At 39.9% G+C, this 17,841-nt stretch overlaps 3 protein-coding genes across 3 annotated transcripts; 2 read left to right on the forward strand and 1 right to left on the reverse strand.

Annotated features, from left to right (window-relative positions):
• Positions 1-878: 878 nt before the first annotated feature.
• Positions 879-4,364, reverse strand: LOC114732114 (transcription factor bHLH121). The gene is made up of 6 exons (XM_028919409.1): positions 4,267-4,364; positions 4,034-4,173; positions 3,610-3,731; positions 1,896-2,023; positions 1,343-1,810; positions 879-1,270 (listed from the first exon to the last, which is right to left on the reverse strand). The coding sequence occupies exons 2-6, from the start codon at positions 4,168-4,170 to the stop codon at positions 1,118-1,120; spliced, it is 1,008 nt and encodes a 335-aa protein (XP_028775242.1). The 5' UTR covers positions 4,171-4,173; positions 4,267-4,364; the 3' UTR covers positions 879-1,117.
• Positions 4,365-5,085: 721 nt separating this feature from the next.
• On the forward strand, positions 5,086-9,586 carry LOC114732117 (DNA-(apurinic or apyrimidinic site) lyase 2-like). The gene is made up of 10 exons (XM_028919412.1): positions 5,086-5,273; positions 5,365-5,476; positions 5,693-5,911; positions 6,113-6,198; positions 6,731-6,846; positions 6,942-7,022; positions 7,419-7,619; positions 7,997-8,157; positions 8,237-8,946; positions 9,340-9,586. Exons 1-10 carry the CDS (start codon positions 5,166-5,168, stop codon positions 9,406-9,408), a joined length of 1,863 nt encoding a protein of 620 aa, XP_028775245.1. The 5' UTR covers positions 5,086-5,165; the 3' UTR covers positions 9,409-9,586.
• A 2,706-nt stretch (positions 9,587-12,292) lies between these two features.
• Positions 12,293-12,999, forward strand: LOC114732118 (chaperone protein dnaJ 11, chloroplastic-like). The gene has a single exon (XM_028919413.1). The coding sequence runs from the start codon at positions 12,311-12,313 to the stop codon at positions 12,815-12,817; it is 507 nt and encodes a 168-aa protein (XP_028775246.1). The 5' UTR covers positions 12,293-12,310; the 3' UTR covers positions 12,818-12,999.
• Positions 13,000-17,841: the final 4,842 nt, after the last annotated feature.

A 17,841-nucleotide genomic window follows, 5' to 3' on the forward strand; every position in this document is an offset into this window, starting at 1 on the left:
AAGACTCCTTAGAACTGCAAGCATTAGTTCACAAACTGTGACAACCCCACGGAAGATGTTAGATTAGAACTGCTTCAGATGAAAGGTTAGTACGCAAGGGTGGTGCTGCGGTGGAGTTCTTTGGTGCAGATTCTCCTCAAGCCTTGATATCTTTCTCTGGCCATTCAATGACACTCAAAGTGCAGCTAGTCGATGCCGAATCCTACGGAGTCCATGTAGCTGGCCATTCATATCGTCCAGAGGTGTTTGCAGAGTTTGGGTAGGTAGAGTTTATCTGGGCCTTCGTCGTAGACTGGCTTTCGGACCAATCTCTCCTATGTACATTTTGGAATTTGAGGGCTTTCTTGGTTGTGCCATTCGAGTGATGCGCTAAGTGTAACTATAAATAAACAAAAGAAAAATGTTAGTTGAGTTCAGTTGTCTTCCTATTGCCACCTCTTAATTTTATTGTATATCCATATAAATGGAATGGACGATTGAGCTTATATTAACCTTGGCATCCAACTTATATGTCTATTAATTTTGTGTTTCATAATCACAAGATCATTGATTGGTTCAATCAGTTACTTTATTACAAATGTTTTGATTGAAAAGATAAAATAACCATCACTGGTGAAAAGACGCTGGATGATGTTGACCGGACCCAAAAAAAAGGGACACACTGGATGACAAGAGGCCTAACTTGGTTTGAAAATTTATCGGGGTCTGGGCCTAAGGTTGGTGCAATTGATTTGCTTGACTGGGCACGGTATATAAATAAGCACATGTGCGCTGCAAATTATCCACCTACTAAAAGGACAAGACAAAATCTATATAATCTTCTTACTCTCTATCTCGAAGAACTGGCTTTTAACAAGAATTTAGGGTGGGATAAAAGATAAGATAATGAAGTCCCATAAAATGGCAGATATTAATTGAGATGCCGCATGGCTAAAGGCAAATCATCTGGGTAACTTCTAATAACCGCTTACTTATCTATTTACACAAGGCCAGGATAGTCTCATAATGATCTAATACAAAAAGAACAAGGTTGTAATGCTTCAGTTATTTTTATCAGGAGAAGAACTCCATGAATCATTTTGCATATATTGGTGGAGGGAACCATATACATTTTCATTTATGATTTATCAGACTTGGGGATGTCATCCACGCTGTTGGAGCTATCTTGAGGTCCTTGAGACGAAGAATGCCTGCTTGAAGTACTCCCATCTGTGATATTTCTCGCCTTCCTTAATGAATGCTTGCCCTTCCTTGCTCCAGAAGATGATTCCTGCTGAAACTCAATTAGACATTCCATAATTTGGGTACTGCTAGGGTTTGCTATTAAACTACGATAACTCACCTGCCGCAATGATGATCCAGGCATTTTAAGTTCAAGCTCTGTAGCTACATCGTTAGACTCACCACATCTTTCAGCATTGCCGGTCCTCTCATGATCTGGCGACTTACTTCTGGAATCTTGTTTGCTTGAAGTGCGGGATGTCGAGGCATATTGGCCACTTGGCTGCTCTGCTGGGGGATTAGCTGGAGCAGAAAAGGGGACATATGTGGAACAAGGATTGGGAATCGGTCCTGGATTTTGGTTTCCATAGAAAGGAAAAGGCTGAAGTGATGGATGAAGGGAAATTGGACCGGAAGGAACTGGTATAGGAACTGGATATGAATACGGTGGAGCCATGACAACTGAATGATCGATTGCAGTCCATGGGAATGTGACTCTGACTCTTTGCTGATACTGTGCATTAAGATTTTCAATGTCAGATTTTAGAGATGTCTTCTCTTCTCTGAGTTCATTTTTCTCCTGCATCAGCTGCAAACACAAAATAAACAGGCACAGTAAGCAGCTGACAAGCTTTGTAATCTTCAAGGTAAAATTTAAATAAAAACAACCTTACTTCCTGTGATTCTTCAGAAAGCGCAGTATGCTCAGCTTTTAGTCTGTTGACTTCAGCAGTTAAATCTTTTAGCACCTGAATTGTGTCTGTAAGGATAGTAGCCTTGTCATTCTTTGGCCTATCTGGATCTGCCATGTTCAGTTCAACAAGAACATCTCAATCGCTTTTCCAACAAACTGATAATGCATCTAAAGATGGCAAAAGAAGCAGCAGACGTGTTTATCCAGTACAGCCAAAAATCACAAAATGCTGGTGTTTCAGCCCACCATTGATCGCATCATACATATACATCTTTCTCAAAAAGACAGCAATCTGTCATCAATGGAAAAGTAAACAAGCTAAATATAGTGAGCGCTCCATTTCATCTCCCCGTGCTGACAATACTATCCATTATTTACAATATTATTGTTTTCTTAAATAACTATGATATGATATGACAATTAGCAATTAATGATCTAATCAATGAGTTATCTTCCGAATTGTAATCTCTATAATGTGGTCATCACTCATAAAATGATACAGAGCTAAAAACTCTATAACAGGTCACTTTAGACATCTGTTGTTAGGAAGGGGTGACAAGTCTCCCAGTGTGATGCTCAGTGGTTTTCCTTTGCTTCTGTTTCCCTTAACCTAACCCCCGCTAGGTCCTCTGACCTCCCTCATAATTAAAAAGAAAGAGTAGGCTTAGATTAAGATGTAAGAAACAATTTTTAGAATTACTGTGAGAAGATAGTATCTTCACTATTGCGAAAGATGCTTGGTAAGTGGCTGGAAAGGAAGGCCAAAAAGGGAAAGCATATTTTCAATCAAGCGAAGGCGTTAGAGAAAAGTTGTGATCATCAAGGTGTAATCAAGCGTGTTTTCAGGGTATAAAGGGAAGATTGCCTTAATCTTAGAATTCTAGGCACAGAAGGAAACTCCACTGAGACGAGTTTCCTGAACATCAATTGTCAAGTAATTAAGACCAAAGACATAAAATTTACTCAATAGGAGGCATAAACAAAGGCCAATGACATAGTCAACTAATGAAATAGCAACTTAGTTTGACAGATATAAGCAGAGGGTAGAAGACGAGATTCCCATCCGCTTATGAAATCAATTAGTAATATCATTATCAACTACATGACCTGTCAAATAAAGAAATATATCTTTTATCGCTTCCCCTATTTTCTCCCTTCCTGTTCCACATGAACGAAACTGTGGTTAAAAAGCAGCCTGCTGCACTTCTGTGGTTGGGCCCGAAAGTGCATTTGACTAAAGAAAGCTTTCCCAAAAATTAATTATTTTAACCATTAGGAAAAGATAAAATTAGTATTTTAAGTGTTTTTTTTTTTTCAGAAACTAAAAGTATTATCATGTCTTAAAGTGCCCTTTTCTTATGCGAAAAAACTGATAATCCCGCTTTATATTTATTTACACAGAACATACAGCAGGACAACAAACTCATCGCCCAACTTTGCGGGTCAGGTTACTCTAAGTTAACAAGAAAATCTCAGTAAAATTAAAGTTAAGGCCCCTATAGTGTTTCAGAAAAAGTTCTAAGTTCTAAACAACAGCATTTGGCACCCAACTAAAAGGGTATTCGTGAATGTACAAGCATCAACAATAGGTTTCATATTTCAAGGCGTTGAAATCAGCTAATCTGATAAATGGATGCATGCAGGTCATGAAGAAGGAATTGATTGTTCATCACTAAAAGAGTGCTGCAGTTAACCTATTGTGTTTCCCAGCTCTAGGAAATGCTCATTTAGTCGATCCCTCCTCAGTTTCTCGCGGTCTGCCTTCTGGAGTTTTCTTGCAGCAACTGGATCCTGTGCTTCAGCTTCAGGCCTCTGCCTGGAGAAAAAGTAACCCGTAGTGGATATAAATCATCAAACTTTCGCATTGTTTGAAAGGTAGCAAATGCAACTATAACAATCTGAAGCACCACAACAAAAATACTGATTCACTTTCAATCCGATATTCTCAAATTTCTAAAAGTTGTTCCCCCAAGAGGGCGTATCACGTCCAAATCACTTTCAATTATAAATTACAAATATCTTAATAGCCTTCGATAGACTCTGGTGAACCTTAAAAGCTGTCGACGGAGAGAATCCAAAATTATATAGCACAAGAGGAGGAGACGCAAAAGAAGGAACCTGGTTTCGGTATGCGAATTCTGCAAGCGGCTAGGGGTGACGGTCACAAGTTGCGACTGAGGCTGAAGGGAAGAAGATGCTAAATCTGCTGCAACAGATGCAGATTTAGACAAATCTTCAGGTTTCCACTGATCCATTTCCTACAAAAATTCAACCTTTTGTTATTTTTCGAAAGTTTCTCTGACATAACATACATTCAGCTATCTACTGCGAACCCTCCATGAGAATCTCACCCAAAAATTTTGATCAGAACTGCGAGAAAGTGGCCCAGACAAGGACACTACGACCCTTCAAACTTGTGCTCTCCACGAGCCCCCTGGGATAACGACGAAGCCATATCGAATTTTCATTTTTTGCTTCTTCACGAAAATGGGCTTCACGGCTGTGGGAGGAAAATGAAAGGAGGAATGTCACTAATGAGTTAAGGGCCATAACAGCAAATTTATTCCAGCTAAAGACGAAACCAGGAGATTCAGTACTTTGAGATTAGTGTTAGGATTTCAATATAAAGGGCCGGTTTAGACAGCGATACAAACCATTTATAAAGATATTTTATACGAGTTAAAACAAAATTTTTCTTATATATTTTTTGTACTAATACTTTATAAATTATGATTAAAAAATTATTTATAAATCATTCTAAATAAGTTCTAAAATATTAATTAAGGTTATAATGTTATCAGCATTAACTTTGCGAAACTTAACTATTGTGTCTTTTTTTTACCAAAAAGAAACTAGTGTGTTTTATCACCTCAATCTTAATTAGCGAGTTAACAACTCTGACAAATTGATATTATACATTATTATATTATTTGTTTTTTGTATAACATTACACTAATATATAAATCAATTTTAAATCAGTGAACTTTATATTGAAGTTACGCTTCTAACTCACTCCTACATCTGATCAGAGAACTAGAGAAGGGTGTTGCTGTTGCTCCACCCTGAGAAGTCTCTTCGTATTGGTACTGAGGCAGTATTATACTTATAAAAATAATATTACAAAATTTACGCATAATAACTAATATAGTAATTTGTTGATACGGTCAAGTAAGTTCGGCCAGGATATACTGGTTGAGTTGGGTTCCAATCTCCGAATTCTCGAACCAAAACACACTCAGAAAGAGGGGCGATGAAGATAGTTACTTACAATGTGAATGGCTTGAGACAGCGCATAGCGCAGTTTGGCTCTCTTCGGAATCTGCTGAATTCGTTCGACGCTGATATCATCTGCCTTCAGGTGCTTTATCAAATCTGTTGTACTTCTTTTCCCCCCTCTTTGCTGTCTCTGATCTTCTTCGCATACTGGATTCAATTTCGAGCCATCACAGGAAACAAAGTTGAGGAGGCAGGAAGTGACAGCGGATTTGGTCATGGCTGACGGATACGAGTCATTCTTTTCGTGCACCCGTAGCTCTGACAAAGGTCGAACTGGGTATTCCGGTAAGTTGCTTTTTAGCCCCGCCTCAACCACAGCCATGCTATGTATTCTGGAAACTGTGCCCTCCGTAGTTTCTACAGTTTGTTGCTTTATGATGAATGATTTTAGAGCTCTTATCATGGCTACCTCTGAAAAGTCTTAATCAAGCACGAATTTTTGGCTACCTTGTCTCTAATCTCTAGTGCATTTTAACAGCCATGAATTTCCTGTGTGTACAGGGGTTGCCACATTTTGTCGCGTAAAATCAGCGTTTTCAAGTGACGAAGTAGCCTTGCCCTTAGCGGCTGAAGAAGGATTCACAGGTCTTATTGGGAACTCTCCCACTGGGAAAAGTGAATTGCCTTTCTTCTTGGAAGGCCTACTAGGGTTTTCCAATGAGGAGCTACTTGGTGTTGATAGTGAGGGACGCTGCATCATCACAGATCATGGTCACTTTGGTGAGTGTTTATGCTTATAACTAATAAATTTCAAATAGAATCAATAAATTACAAAGCTTGGTTCTTTATTTATTGAATTTCCTTTTCGTATTTCACTGGAAGGAAGGATATGTTATTCATTCCAAGTCTTATGCGCCGTTTGTCTTCTATTTTCAAAACAAATGTAGTGGTTTTGATCAAATTTTGCTTCCATCTGGCCAGTTCTTTTCAATTTGTATGGACCTCGGGCTGAAAGTGATGACACAGAGAGGGTTCAGTTTAAGCGTAACTTTTTCACGTTATTGCAGGTATTTCTAATGTATATACGGTCTTCAACTAATGGAATTGTAACTATGATTTTGTGGTGCTGAATTTCGTAGTTGCTCTGAACGTGGCTTTTTTCAAAAATAAAAAAGATAAAAAGAATCAAAAAGATGTTAGGGGATGGCTTACGCTTCAAATTCTAGTTTGTTTCTGATTGGTAATTGTAAGATTAGTTGACCGCATGGGATCAGGGCCCAGGATTATTTGAACATGATGAGGTTTGACTTTGTTTAAGGAATTCAAATTTTTTTTTTTTTTTTTGGCTGATACGAGGAAACCTGAAAGTGGTTTACTTTTAAATATAACATAGGCTGTTGAATCTACTACAATTTAGCAGACAATAATGTGCCAAAGTCAGGATACTGTATTTAGTGCCGAAACATTTGGGTGTGTTAAAATGTGGTTTTATGCGTGCTTTAGTTACCTCCCTTACCTCTTTATAGATGTTCGTCCACCTTTCTGTTTTCATTTATTTACCTTGTATTGCTGGATTGATTCTGAAAATTTCCTTAGTAGAAAAGATGGGAGTCTCTCCTGGATCAAGGAAGGAAAATATTTGTAGTTGGTGATCTCAACATTGCACCACAAGCAATAGATCGTTGTGAAGCAGGACCTGACTTTGAGAATGATGAGTAATTTGCTCCTGGATTTCTGTGAAGTGTTATTTTTATTAGCGTCTAATATGATTGTCAATGTCTCAAATGCTTACCCATTTTTTCTTGTGTAGATTTAGAAGATGGTTTAGGTCTCTGCTACTTGAAAATGGCGGCCAATTTTTTGATGTTTTCAGAGCAAAGCACCCTGATAGGTTTGGACTTATAACTACCTGAAATATTGAATGTTGAATGCTGATGTGCTGTATGCCCAGAAGTCTAATCCCTGATACATGACAAACATTGCCCTCTCATAATTTAGGGAATGTTTCACTCCATCTCTGAATTATTGTCACTATTCCCATATTGAATTTTGTTGCTCTTGAATAAAATGGCCTTTTTAATTTGCTAATTTCACTCACATTATTTATTTTAGAAAAATGGTTTTTGAAATAAGTAATTGATTATTGGCTTGAATATTTTATTCTTAGGCTTCAAGTTTCCACATTATTGCTGGTATTACATGCATCATCCTCCATAATTGTTTCCTTTCAAATTTATGATTTTCTCTATTCTGATTAATCATTGGTGCATATTGATATTTAATGCAGAAAGGAAGCTTATACTTGTTGGCCTCAAAATACAGGGGCTGAAGTATTTAACTTTGGGACGAGAATTGACCATATTCTGTGTGCGGGTTCCTGCTTACATGAAGCAGATGACCTGGAAGGCCATAATTTCATAAGATGCCATGTTAAGGAGTGTGACATTTTGACACAGTATAAACGATGCAAACCTGGAAGCAACCTGAGGTAAGGAACCCAACAACACAATCAAATAGACTTATCATGTGCATGTGTTTAAGCTATTTTCTCTATCCCGGCCGATGACTTATATCTGGAATAGTTTGTTATCCTCGATTATTGTTTCCCCCCTTTTGCTAGACTAGATTATTGATTGATAGTATCAGATGTTTTATGCTTTCAGGTTTCCCGTTTTGCCCTTTTCGTATTGTATACTATATATCATGTGAATTCTAATATTTCCCTGGGGGTGATTCTTGGGGGGGTTTTTCGATGGAATAGTGAATTGCTGTGTTCCATGGTTTAAGAGTTGCAATTGCATACATCTCTGCTGCATTTCTTTCCCTGGAAGCAAGGATTTACCTTTGATTCTGTTATCTGTTCAGTGCCCAGAGGTGGAAAGAAGGTCGAAGCGTTAAACTTGAAGGATCTGATCATGCTCCAGTTTATGTTACCTTACATGAAATACCTAATCTCTCTCTGCACAGTACTCCCCCCTTATCTTCTAGATATGTTCCCGTGGTTCGTGGGTTGCAGCAAACGCTCGGTACTAAACGTTGGTTGTTCTTTTGATGATAATTTCAGAATATTCTATGATTATACTGCTTCTGGGCTTTGTCTTGCAGTGTCTGTGTTGACAAAAAGACGAGTTTCTGAACAAATGAAATCATGCAAGATGTCAGGCTTGCTTTCAGATGAAGACATTGTTACAGGGAGCACTTGTGAGAGGGTAAAAGAATCATTCGACAACAGTGGTTTGTCTGTCATGCATACCGGTGATTGTGATGTGGTTTCAAGCCAAGATTCAGAAACTAATCTTGAATCGAATGAACAGTCTGGCAGCTCTTCTCTGGAAGCTGTTGGTAACTATTCAGTTTCATCAGGCAGTGAACATGGTAAAGTGGTACCTGTGAAAAGCAATCGGTCCAAGAAAAAAGCAAGAAGTAGTCAATGCTCCCAGCTTTCACTGATGTCCTTTTTCAAAAAAAGTACGAATGTTGACAATATGGTCAAAGACTCTTGTACTGATATTCAAGCTGAATCCTCACAGCTTGACCATCACTCAAATGAGGCGTCTACTGTGGTTGATCAGAGTGGCAGTTCCGAGCAATATGAGCTGTGCGCGGGCGTGTGTAAAGATGCATCTAAATTTACTGATGATACGAAAAGGAAAGAAAGCAGTAATGTGGCTTTATTGGAGTGGCAGAGAATACAACAGTTGATGCAAAATAGCATACCACTTTGCAAGGGTCATAAGGAACCTTGTATTGCCCGAGTGGTGAAGAAACAAGGTCCTAACTTTGGTCGCAGATTCTATGTTTGTGCTCGTGCTGAGGTAATTTGTTTCACTGGATGATCTTTCGGACTGCTCTAGATTTCTCGTATGAACGTTGTTTCATAAATAGAAATCCAAGCACTGAAATTCTGTTGCTTTGAGGGTGGCAAATTTCAGTTTGAAAAATCTGAGTCTTGGATTTGCTATCATTAAATAAGATGTGCTCAGACTGTGCCCATACAAGAATCTCTTAATTCGGGAACTCCAAAATGAACCTCATTATTTCTTTCAAAAGAAGAGGAAGGCTGTTTCTGTTCTGCTCTTGGAAACATACTAACCTTGGATCGTATTAATAGGGCCGAGCCGTCTCTTACTTAGGTTTATAGGCCATGTTATTCTGCCAAATAGATGCGATTTCTTGGAACTAAGTTGTCATTTTTTCGCTCTTTGCAGGGGCCTGCATCTAATCCAGAAGCAAACTGTGGTTACTTTAAATGGGCTACATCAAAATCCAGGAACTGATCCACACACTTGTGCTTCAATTGAAGAATGAGAACCTTACCATTGCCCGCTTCCTAACTGATGTGTAGCTGACATCCTAGTTTTGGATAATTGCGATCAAATGTGTAGTCTCTTTCTGCAATTTCTAACATATATTATTATCAATTGCCACAAAATGATTTTATATGATTTATTCCCTCTAACGAGTACATGTAGTTTGTGCGTTAGGCCACGTGTGATTAATAATTGAGAAGTGAAGCTCTAACAAGACTCGTGATAAAAATCATTGCAGAATCCTATAAAGTTTTATAGGTCTGATGTTCGCTAATGCTAGCAGAAGAAACGCCATAGACAACCGGAAAAGGGGATCCATGGCCGTGGGTTGTACTGCGTTTTTGAGCTATGTCCAGTTGCGTTATCCCATGGGCAGTAACTACTGTATCGTTAATACTACTTTTAAAAAATAAAACTGAGTCAACTATACAACAGCAAAAATAACAAAAAGCAAGCCTCTAGTTTCCTATATTAAAGCCCCCCGCAAAATTTATAGGTGGAGGTTTACCGTGGCGACAAAAATAATCAGCCTTGTTATGAGGAGTCCTGGCTAAATAATCAGCAATAATGACTAATAATGTATTTTCGTGGTGCAAGGAAATCGATAATGGCTTTTTCATCATTTTTCTGCATTGCAATTTTGGGGAGCTTCTGAGGCAGATAGACAGCGAAGAACAGTAGTGGTTGCAACTGTTGGCACATTAGCTGGAGCAGGAAGGTGGTCTCGAGTTTGAATTTGCTCCTTGTTATTGACCTACTTTCGACTGTGTTCATGTCTTCCATGAATATACAACTGGAGTGAGATGGAACAATAATTATAATCATTCTGATAATGCCATGCTCACAATGCTTTTTAAGGAGTAGTACAACAAGTCATTAGTTACATAAACAATGAGTCAGTCAATGAGGCATCCAACAACACATAGATGATGATGAATTTTCCTTTAATTATATTCAAAATTGAATGTAAGACCCTCTTTTTTTGTTTTGTTTTCTGTGAATATATCGCAAGACTCGTCATGATAAAATAAGAAGAGGGTAACTCGGGGGTGTGGTTGAGCGGTGGGGGCTCATCTTTCCTTAACCAAGTGTTGAGGGTTCGATCCTCGTCTTGGGCATGGAAAAGTTTTAAAACTCCGGACCAGCTGTCCCACCCATCGAGGTGCCTACAAGCCAGCGAAGGGATTAGTCACTGGGTTCGCCGGTGGATATCCTGATGTTTCATAAAAAAAAATAGGAAGAGGGTCGTTGCGGCGTCAGCATCCAAGATATGTTATTTTTTGGCCTCCGTAGTTGAGATTCTGATCACAAGTCCGGAAGCGAGGCAATTAAAATTGACAGTTGATATAGAAAATTTGCTGGGGCAAGTGATGTGGGAAGGGAATCACTTTTCGCTGGGAACATGGTATGTCTCATCATATCAGATCAAAGTAGATATAGAGTGAAGACGTACGGGAGCAGCATCCCACCGCTTTAATTCAATTCGTCCATACTCATTCACTATTTTCAAATACAGAGCAAGTTTTTGCTGATGGTGAACCGCAAGAGACATGTTTCCGATAATTAGCTAAGTCAATGAATCAGCCCGAGGGTTTGTGGGGTGACGGGATAACGTCAAGATAATTTTGGTATTAGAAGTATAATACGAACTCAGTGGCCAAGGAAAAAAAATAGATAAAAGAATGGTATGCATTGTGCCGATAACAACGCCATGGTGGGACCTGCCTTGTCAATCTTCCTCACTGGCCGTCTTCTTGCTCAAGAATGCCCGAGAACTCAAAATGGGTTTTGGATTGGGTGTTTATGCGTGGATCTGGGCGGGCAATACTTCCTCTCCTTTTGCTCACCTCAGGGGCCATCCTCTTTCTTTTTTGTCTGGCGTTCCCCTTTCCTTCATTATGAAATTTCATCAACGGGTTGTAAGAATCTCCTCTCGAAACTCAGCTGTAGATATTTTTTGCCGTTATGATTTAATCGAAATGATGATTTTTTTAAATAAAAAGTTAAGGATTGCATGATCGTAAGGAACTAAAAAGATGTATTTATTCTAAGGTGGCCCCGGGATTGATGAGACGGATTGCATGGACAGAATCCAAAGTAACTAAAAGAGCTGGATATAGTAAGGACCTCGAGCCACTCTAATTAGAATGGAAAAAGTTGTTGTTTACTTGGAAACGAAACAAAGGTGGGTGGGAGAGAACAAAGAGAGATGAGTAAAGAGCCGGCATAAGTTACACATAAACATGACAAAGAAGCACGTTGTAAGAAACATGAGTGATTTGATGGTATAAGGTGCAATGAACAGAGTTAAGAATGAGGTCACAAGGGTGTGGAGACAAACCATGTGCCATTTGGTGGAGAGGCCACCTCCCTCTTCTAACATATCTGCGTCCAATGTCCAGACTCTGTTTTTAAAAGGACGTGGACTCAAAATCTTTATTCACCTTTTATCCCGTTTTTACCATCTCCGTTTACAAATGCTCTCAATCAATTGCTAGTAATTTGAGCCAAACACGTAAATAGAATCATGTTTTTTTTAATTATCTATTCCCTGTGGAGATCGATGGATGAGGGCCTCCGGTAATAAATTATTGTACAAAATTGCGCCGGATGGGAGGGGGATGGTTAACTGAGAAGGCTACAGGCGTAAATGAAGAAGGGATAAAGCCAGTTGAGTGATGAGTCAGCACACAGGAAAATGCCCATTGGATATGTATTGTTTTACTGCCGCACAGCTCCACCGCACTTCAACTGGGCCCCCCTGTCTTCTATCCCCGCATTCCCTCCTCCTTTATAAATCCCACCCCGATTCCTCTTGGCCTCCGCCCAATTCTCGGCTTACCAATACGACACCGCATTTCCCCGTATCATGCTTCCTCTTTCTCGCCCCGCCCCGCTTTCCGCCCCTGGTTTCTCTGGCAACTCTGTTTACTCCTCCTCGCCGCCGTCACCTCATCGTGTTCCGATCCGCCCGATCGTCGCCTCCGCCACCGCGACTGAATCTTGCTCAGCCTGGACGGAGCAACCGAGATCGAGGTCCTCCTATCTCACCTCCCATACTATGTCTTCGTGCACATCGCTGTACGATATTCTAGGGATTCCGGCGGGCGCGTCCCATCAGGAAATCAAGGCCGCCTACCGGCGATTGGCGAGAGTGTGTCATCCGGACGTGGCGGCGGTGGATCGGAAGGATTCGTCAGCGGACGCGTTTATGAAGATTCACGCCGCGTACTCCACTCTGTCGGACCCCGAGAAGCGCGCTAGTTACGACAGGAGCCTCTTCGTCCGGCGACAAAGGCCACTGTCCACGGCGTCTTCGGCGTCTTCATATTCCGGTTACAGTGGCCGGAACTGGGAAACTGACCAGTGTTGGTAGTGAGTCTGCTAATGAGCACAGATAGTAGATGTATAGTTGAAGCGCAGTTATTGGAGCGCTTTACATATGGTATATATTGAAATTACTACTAATTAGTAAGTGATCATGGAAGCTTGTAATTACTGTGTAGATATTTTTTGGGCCAATCTCCGATCTTGTTTATTAGATTCTGCTTCTAAATAGTTCTCCCCTTGCCCGCTCTGTTCCTTGCCCTTCATCAAAACTTTAATGGCAAAATTCGGATTCATGGGCGTCGCGCAATAAAAGAACTGATAAACGGAAGGGGCAATTAAGAGTTGAATTGAATTCGTTGGTTTGGAGTTGTGTGATATTCGGTTTGCAAGTTGCTTGTTGGGAGTTAACGAAAAGTGCAAACCAAGTTCGAGTTTCTTGGAAAGGAATTTGGGGGCCACTCAATGCGCGAGGGATGAATCTTCGGTGCTATGAAAGTCAACTTCTTTGTAACGAATTTCTAGAAGCCCGTTTTTGTGGTAACTTAGCTTGTTGATAAAAATTTAAAAAAAGAAAAAAAAATAATTGAAGGCTCACCGTCAGTTGCTGTGGCGGTTGATTGTGGCTTAATTAAATTAATCCCACTGGGCGATGCAGGCATCCAAATTCGTTGATTTTCTTAATATTATCTTACAGGAGAAATAACCTGACGTGTGTGAGCGTGATACACTGATATTGTTCAACTTAATGGCATAAAATGAGAAGCTGCGCGGTACAATCAATAAAGACTTGGCAATGTTACTTAGGTTTTCCTTGCATCCAAAGGGCGTTTACGAAATCAAAGCCCCGAAAGTCAATAATCTTGCCTCTTATTAACCCTTTTTCTAAGTTGTAGTGCTGCGCTCTATTTCTTTCTTCTTCTTCTCAGTCCCCGTGTCCTCTTTGCTTTTCTTTCTGACTTTTCCCCGACGGTTGCGCTCACTACTTCATTAAACAATTACAATTTCAAGATTTATTTATTTTCTCACCATCATCTGTCGTAAAACTTTTTAGCCTGCATCAGAAATTATGGATGATTTGCATGTGCAGTAATTTTTTTTTTTGTAAACCTCATGTCAATGTGACAATCCCATTCGCAAGCTTTTAGGGGATTGGTTCGAACTTCGAAGGGGGTTTTAGAGGCCTATTGGGTGAGAGGGTATTGAAATCAATTGCTAATATGTTTCGTGTCATAATTTGAGCCCTCATCAACGTTTGAGTGACGGATAGGAGTCTTTAGCAGTCGTCCCTTAATATTTGCAGAGCCTAGGTCTCAGTGGTTTGGTGGGGATATATGATCAAATGGGTGAGAAAAACAAAAGTGGGAACGTGAGCCCCGGCGGGACAACGGAAGGGGCGAAGAGAAAAATGGTTCAGAACTAAAGAGAAAATAACAAAAGAAATACCCGTTTAAAATGACTTATAAATAAATTTTTAATCGTGATTTTTAAAATATAAAGTAAATATGGGAGAATAAGTTTGTCTCAATTTACATGAAACATGGTTATAAGTCATTTTAAATTTCATGTCATGCCAAACAGACCCAAAATGGAGTAAGAATATAATTTGACGGAAGGGAGGAGGTTCCAAAAGGGTAGCTCTAGTAATGCATAAGGACCAGAAATTTAGAATGAGAGTACAATGTTGGGGGGTTGGAAATCTGATTCCCCTTGGACGTTAAATTGTACGAAAGACAGATAAATGAAAAGGACAGAGAGTATCAACGACTTGCTGGTCACACCGGCCGCTCGGATATTGAGTTCCAAACACGAGCACCTCCTCTTCCAACCCCCCCCCCTCCTATTTCCATGCCGTTCTTGTTCTCTGCTATCACAAATTGCGTTTTGCATCGAAACTTAAACGCGATTTTTCGTGATGATAGTTTTGGGTTGATTTGTATTCCCCAGACAATAATTATATTTTTTTTGTCCTGATATATATATATATATATATATCTCCCCAAAGCTATTGCGCACTAACAATATTATTAACAATGTTCAGATTCGATCCACAGAGGGGGAAAAACATGAGTACATAAATCATGATAATATGAGCTGCTCGAAGTTACTGCAACGAATGAATGTAAGGCTCTATATTAAGCTGTTTTGAGGAAACAGACAAATATGGATGATTTTTCTCCTCTAATTTTAAAAACAAACTAAAATGAGGGACCGAAATTTTTTTTTTTTTTTGTATTAGTGTGTGTGCATGTGGATCGACTTAATACAGGTGCAAATATGTTTCACTTTATTTTCTTTTTATCCTTCAATATACCCTGAATGACATTCCATCCATTTAAAAAGAAATATTATCTAAGACGATGCACACACATTTTTGCAAAATAAACACCCCAAATAGTTTGGATTATACATGGCACAATTATATAATATTTGACTAAAACATTATTATTTGTTTTGAATAATTTGATTAATTTTCGAGGCAAACACTTGTTCCAGCAGCCACAATTTTCATGGGTGAATTGTCCAAAAAATAACTAATGTTTTATTAAAATTCCAAAGGACGTCCCTCGATATTTTATGGCAGCCTCCAAGTGAAGGCTTCACTGTGAAGCAGCCAACCAAAAGGAAAACACTCGCAAGCAGCGACACGGCCACGTGGTGGCGGTGTCGCGGGCTGCCAAGGGAAAGCCAGCAAGTAACTTTGATACTGAGAGGGTAATTAAGTAAGTGTGACGGGGAAATGAGACTAAAAACGAATGGAAAGGGGGGGGGGGCCGGGAAGGAAGAGCATCTCAGCCAGGAGTGCATGGCTAGAACGCAAAAGAAAAGAGCAGATCTATATGACCTTGGACACTGACTTGGGCGGCGGGGGGTGTTTATGAATTTTTGAAGGGCAGATAGTAATCAACTATCTAACTCATCAGCTTTCCATTCGCTTCCATGCTTCTCCACCACTTACAGAATCTTTTGGTTTCTCAGTCATGTAAGCAAGCCCCATAACATTATCTGATACAGGGGAGGATGAGAATTAAAAATAATTAAAGTAATATATATATATATATATATTCCTAACAGCAACAAATTTCATTTCATATAAATGCTTCGTCAGCGTCAAATTGTTGCGCTTCTGGTTTTGCGCAGTTGCGTCTTCTTTATGAATTTGCTCAGTTTATGTGGACGGAGCAGAATAGTCATGTTTGGGGTCCAAAAGAATCTGATACCAGTAAACTCGTTCGTTGATTAATGGATATGTGCAGAGAGAGAGAGCGAGAGGGAGGGAGGGATGGTGGGGGGAGACTTTTCAGCGAGCACTGAAAGTAAGGACTACTGATGCCATTCTTCTGGAAGAAGATGGGCCGCGTCGCACTACGTGCGTCGTGAGCCTTAAAATATCACGGAAAGGGATTCGTTCAAACAGGTCCACATCAGTTTTAAATGGATCAAAATAATAGTCTAATGAAGGGAGGGAGGCAATCATAGAAGAGAGAGAGAGAGAGAGAGAGAAGGGTATACTGGTGAGGGAGGGGCTGGAGAAGATAAGGGGGCAGAAGAGGCCAATGATTCTGTCAGCTCTATTGCTGGAGGCGTCCCATTGGCTTCTAGAAGCTCATGATTGTGCCCCAAACTCACAATCTGCCCATATTCCGCGACGTCCCCACCGCCGCCTCTCTTGTCCCTTCCTCGTCCCATTTATTTCCTCAAATTTTACCCCCTTCCCCCTCTTCATTCTCAACATTCCAACGCTCCCGCATCTCCATTTTCAGTTCTTTCTAATTAAAATCAGTGATCAGGATTAAAGCCTATGCAATTCTTAAGCAATTTTATCCATCTCACCAATTCTTTAACTAAAATAATTAGAAGTAATTTATATTGAACTCGGGAGCTTATTATGACAATAACACTTACAATCCCAAATGACGACAAAATAGATTAATAAAAAAAATAAGTTTTAAATTTAGAACCAAAATGAATATTTATATCGGTAAACACCTCACATTCTCCTTCCCAAATAGCCTAATCAGAGTAGAAAGGGCCAACTGCTGAATTGGACAAGTCCCACTCGTCAAAATGGGGAACATAATAGGACCATCTAAAAGTCATTATGATTCCGTTAGTACCTCCGTCCTCCGCCACTCCTGAATTGTTGATTCCGCATCTGTACCCGAGTTTTCCAATATCGGGTCTTTCACTTTCAAGTAGCATGGCCCAGCAAGAAATAATGGCTCAGTCCATACTGTTGGGCCCTGGCCCACCTTCAACCCCGCAGGATCAAGCATGGCGGGAAAACGATCGGAGCTCGTCCTTTCAGGCACTTGAAACTGCCTGCTTACTGATGCCCAATAACCATGCCTCCTACTTTAACTTCATTGTAAACATACTAACTTTCCCTTCCCTGTTTCTTCCTCCTCTCCTCTGTTGCACGACTGCGTACTTTGTTGTGCCCGATCCACATTCGTAGTATTTGTAGGACGCGAATCTCAAAAGTACTGCCGTAAACGATGACTTATCATAAATCACATGTTAATTTCTTCTTTTCGAGAAATAATGAAAATCAATAGTTGGAAAGGGTAACACCTTGTGATTAGTTTTTGCCTAAGAACGAACGAACAAACAAACAAACAAGGAGCAGTTTCGTGCCGTGTCATTAATCCAGGTGTTGCTTAGACAAGATATTAGAGAGGTACGCAGCAGTGACAACTGGGTTGGGACGAAGCTGGATTAAGTAGTAGTCAATGATATTCTCCGCGAGTTCTTAAAAGTCTCTACCATCCTCAGAAGGACACCTTACATTTTCGGCCTCCAAAGAGAGCAAAAAAACAGGGACTCCGCACACATTGTACCGCCCACTGATAACAGGGGGGCTTTAAAAATCAGAAATGACTTATTTTAAAAGAATAAATTTTATATTTAGGAGTGAGTTTGAAAAATATTCTACTCTTATGTTTTCCATCCACGACATACATACTATGTGATAAATAAAGTAAGAAGATTCCTGGTATGACCCAATGAGGGATGTAAAGAAAACCAGGCTGCCTCTTTGGTCCTGAGATCAGCATAAAATGAACCGCTGGA

The sequence above is a fragment of the Neltuma alba genome, unplaced genomic scaffold (genome assembly GCF_004799145.2).
Source record: "Neltuma alba isolate B1F8T4 unplaced genomic scaffold, ASM479914v2 tig00012877_pilon, whole genome shotgun sequence".
Classification (NCBI taxonomy): Eukaryota; Viridiplantae; Streptophyta; class Magnoliopsida; order Fabales; family Fabaceae; genus Neltuma; species Neltuma alba.

Excerpts from the sequence above, each read along its gene's own strand:
- LOC114732118 (XM_028919413.1), top strand. The coding sequence starts at position 12,311 with ATGCTTCCTCTTTCTCGCCCCGCCCCGCTTTCCGCCCCTGGTTTCTCT.
- LOC114732114 (XM_028919409.1), bottom strand. The coding sequence starts at position 4,170 with ATGGATCAGTGGAAACCTGAAGATTTGTCTAAATCTGCATCTGTTGCA. Across the intron at positions 3,732-4,033 it reads AATTCGCATACCGAAACCAG|GCAGAGGCCTGAAGCTGAAG; the intron begins GTTCCTTCTTTT and ends CTTTTTCTCCAG. Across the intron at positions 2,024-3,609 it reads AGAGCTGGGAAACACAATAG|ATCCAGATAGGCCAAAGAAT; the intron begins GTTAACTGCAGC and ends TGAACATGGCAG.
- LOC114732117 (XM_028919412.1), top strand. The coding sequence starts at position 5,166 with ATGAAGATAGTTACTTACAATGTGAATGGCTTGAGACAGCGCATAGCG. Across the intron at positions 5,912-6,112 it reads CACAGATCATGGTCACTTTG|TTCTTTTCAATTTGTATGGA; the intron begins GTGAGTGTTTAT and ends CCATCTGGCCAG. Across the intron at positions 7,620-7,996 it reads AAACCTGGAAGCAACCTGAG|TGCCCAGAGGTGGAAAGAAG; the intron begins GTAAGGAACCCA and ends TTATCTGTTCAG.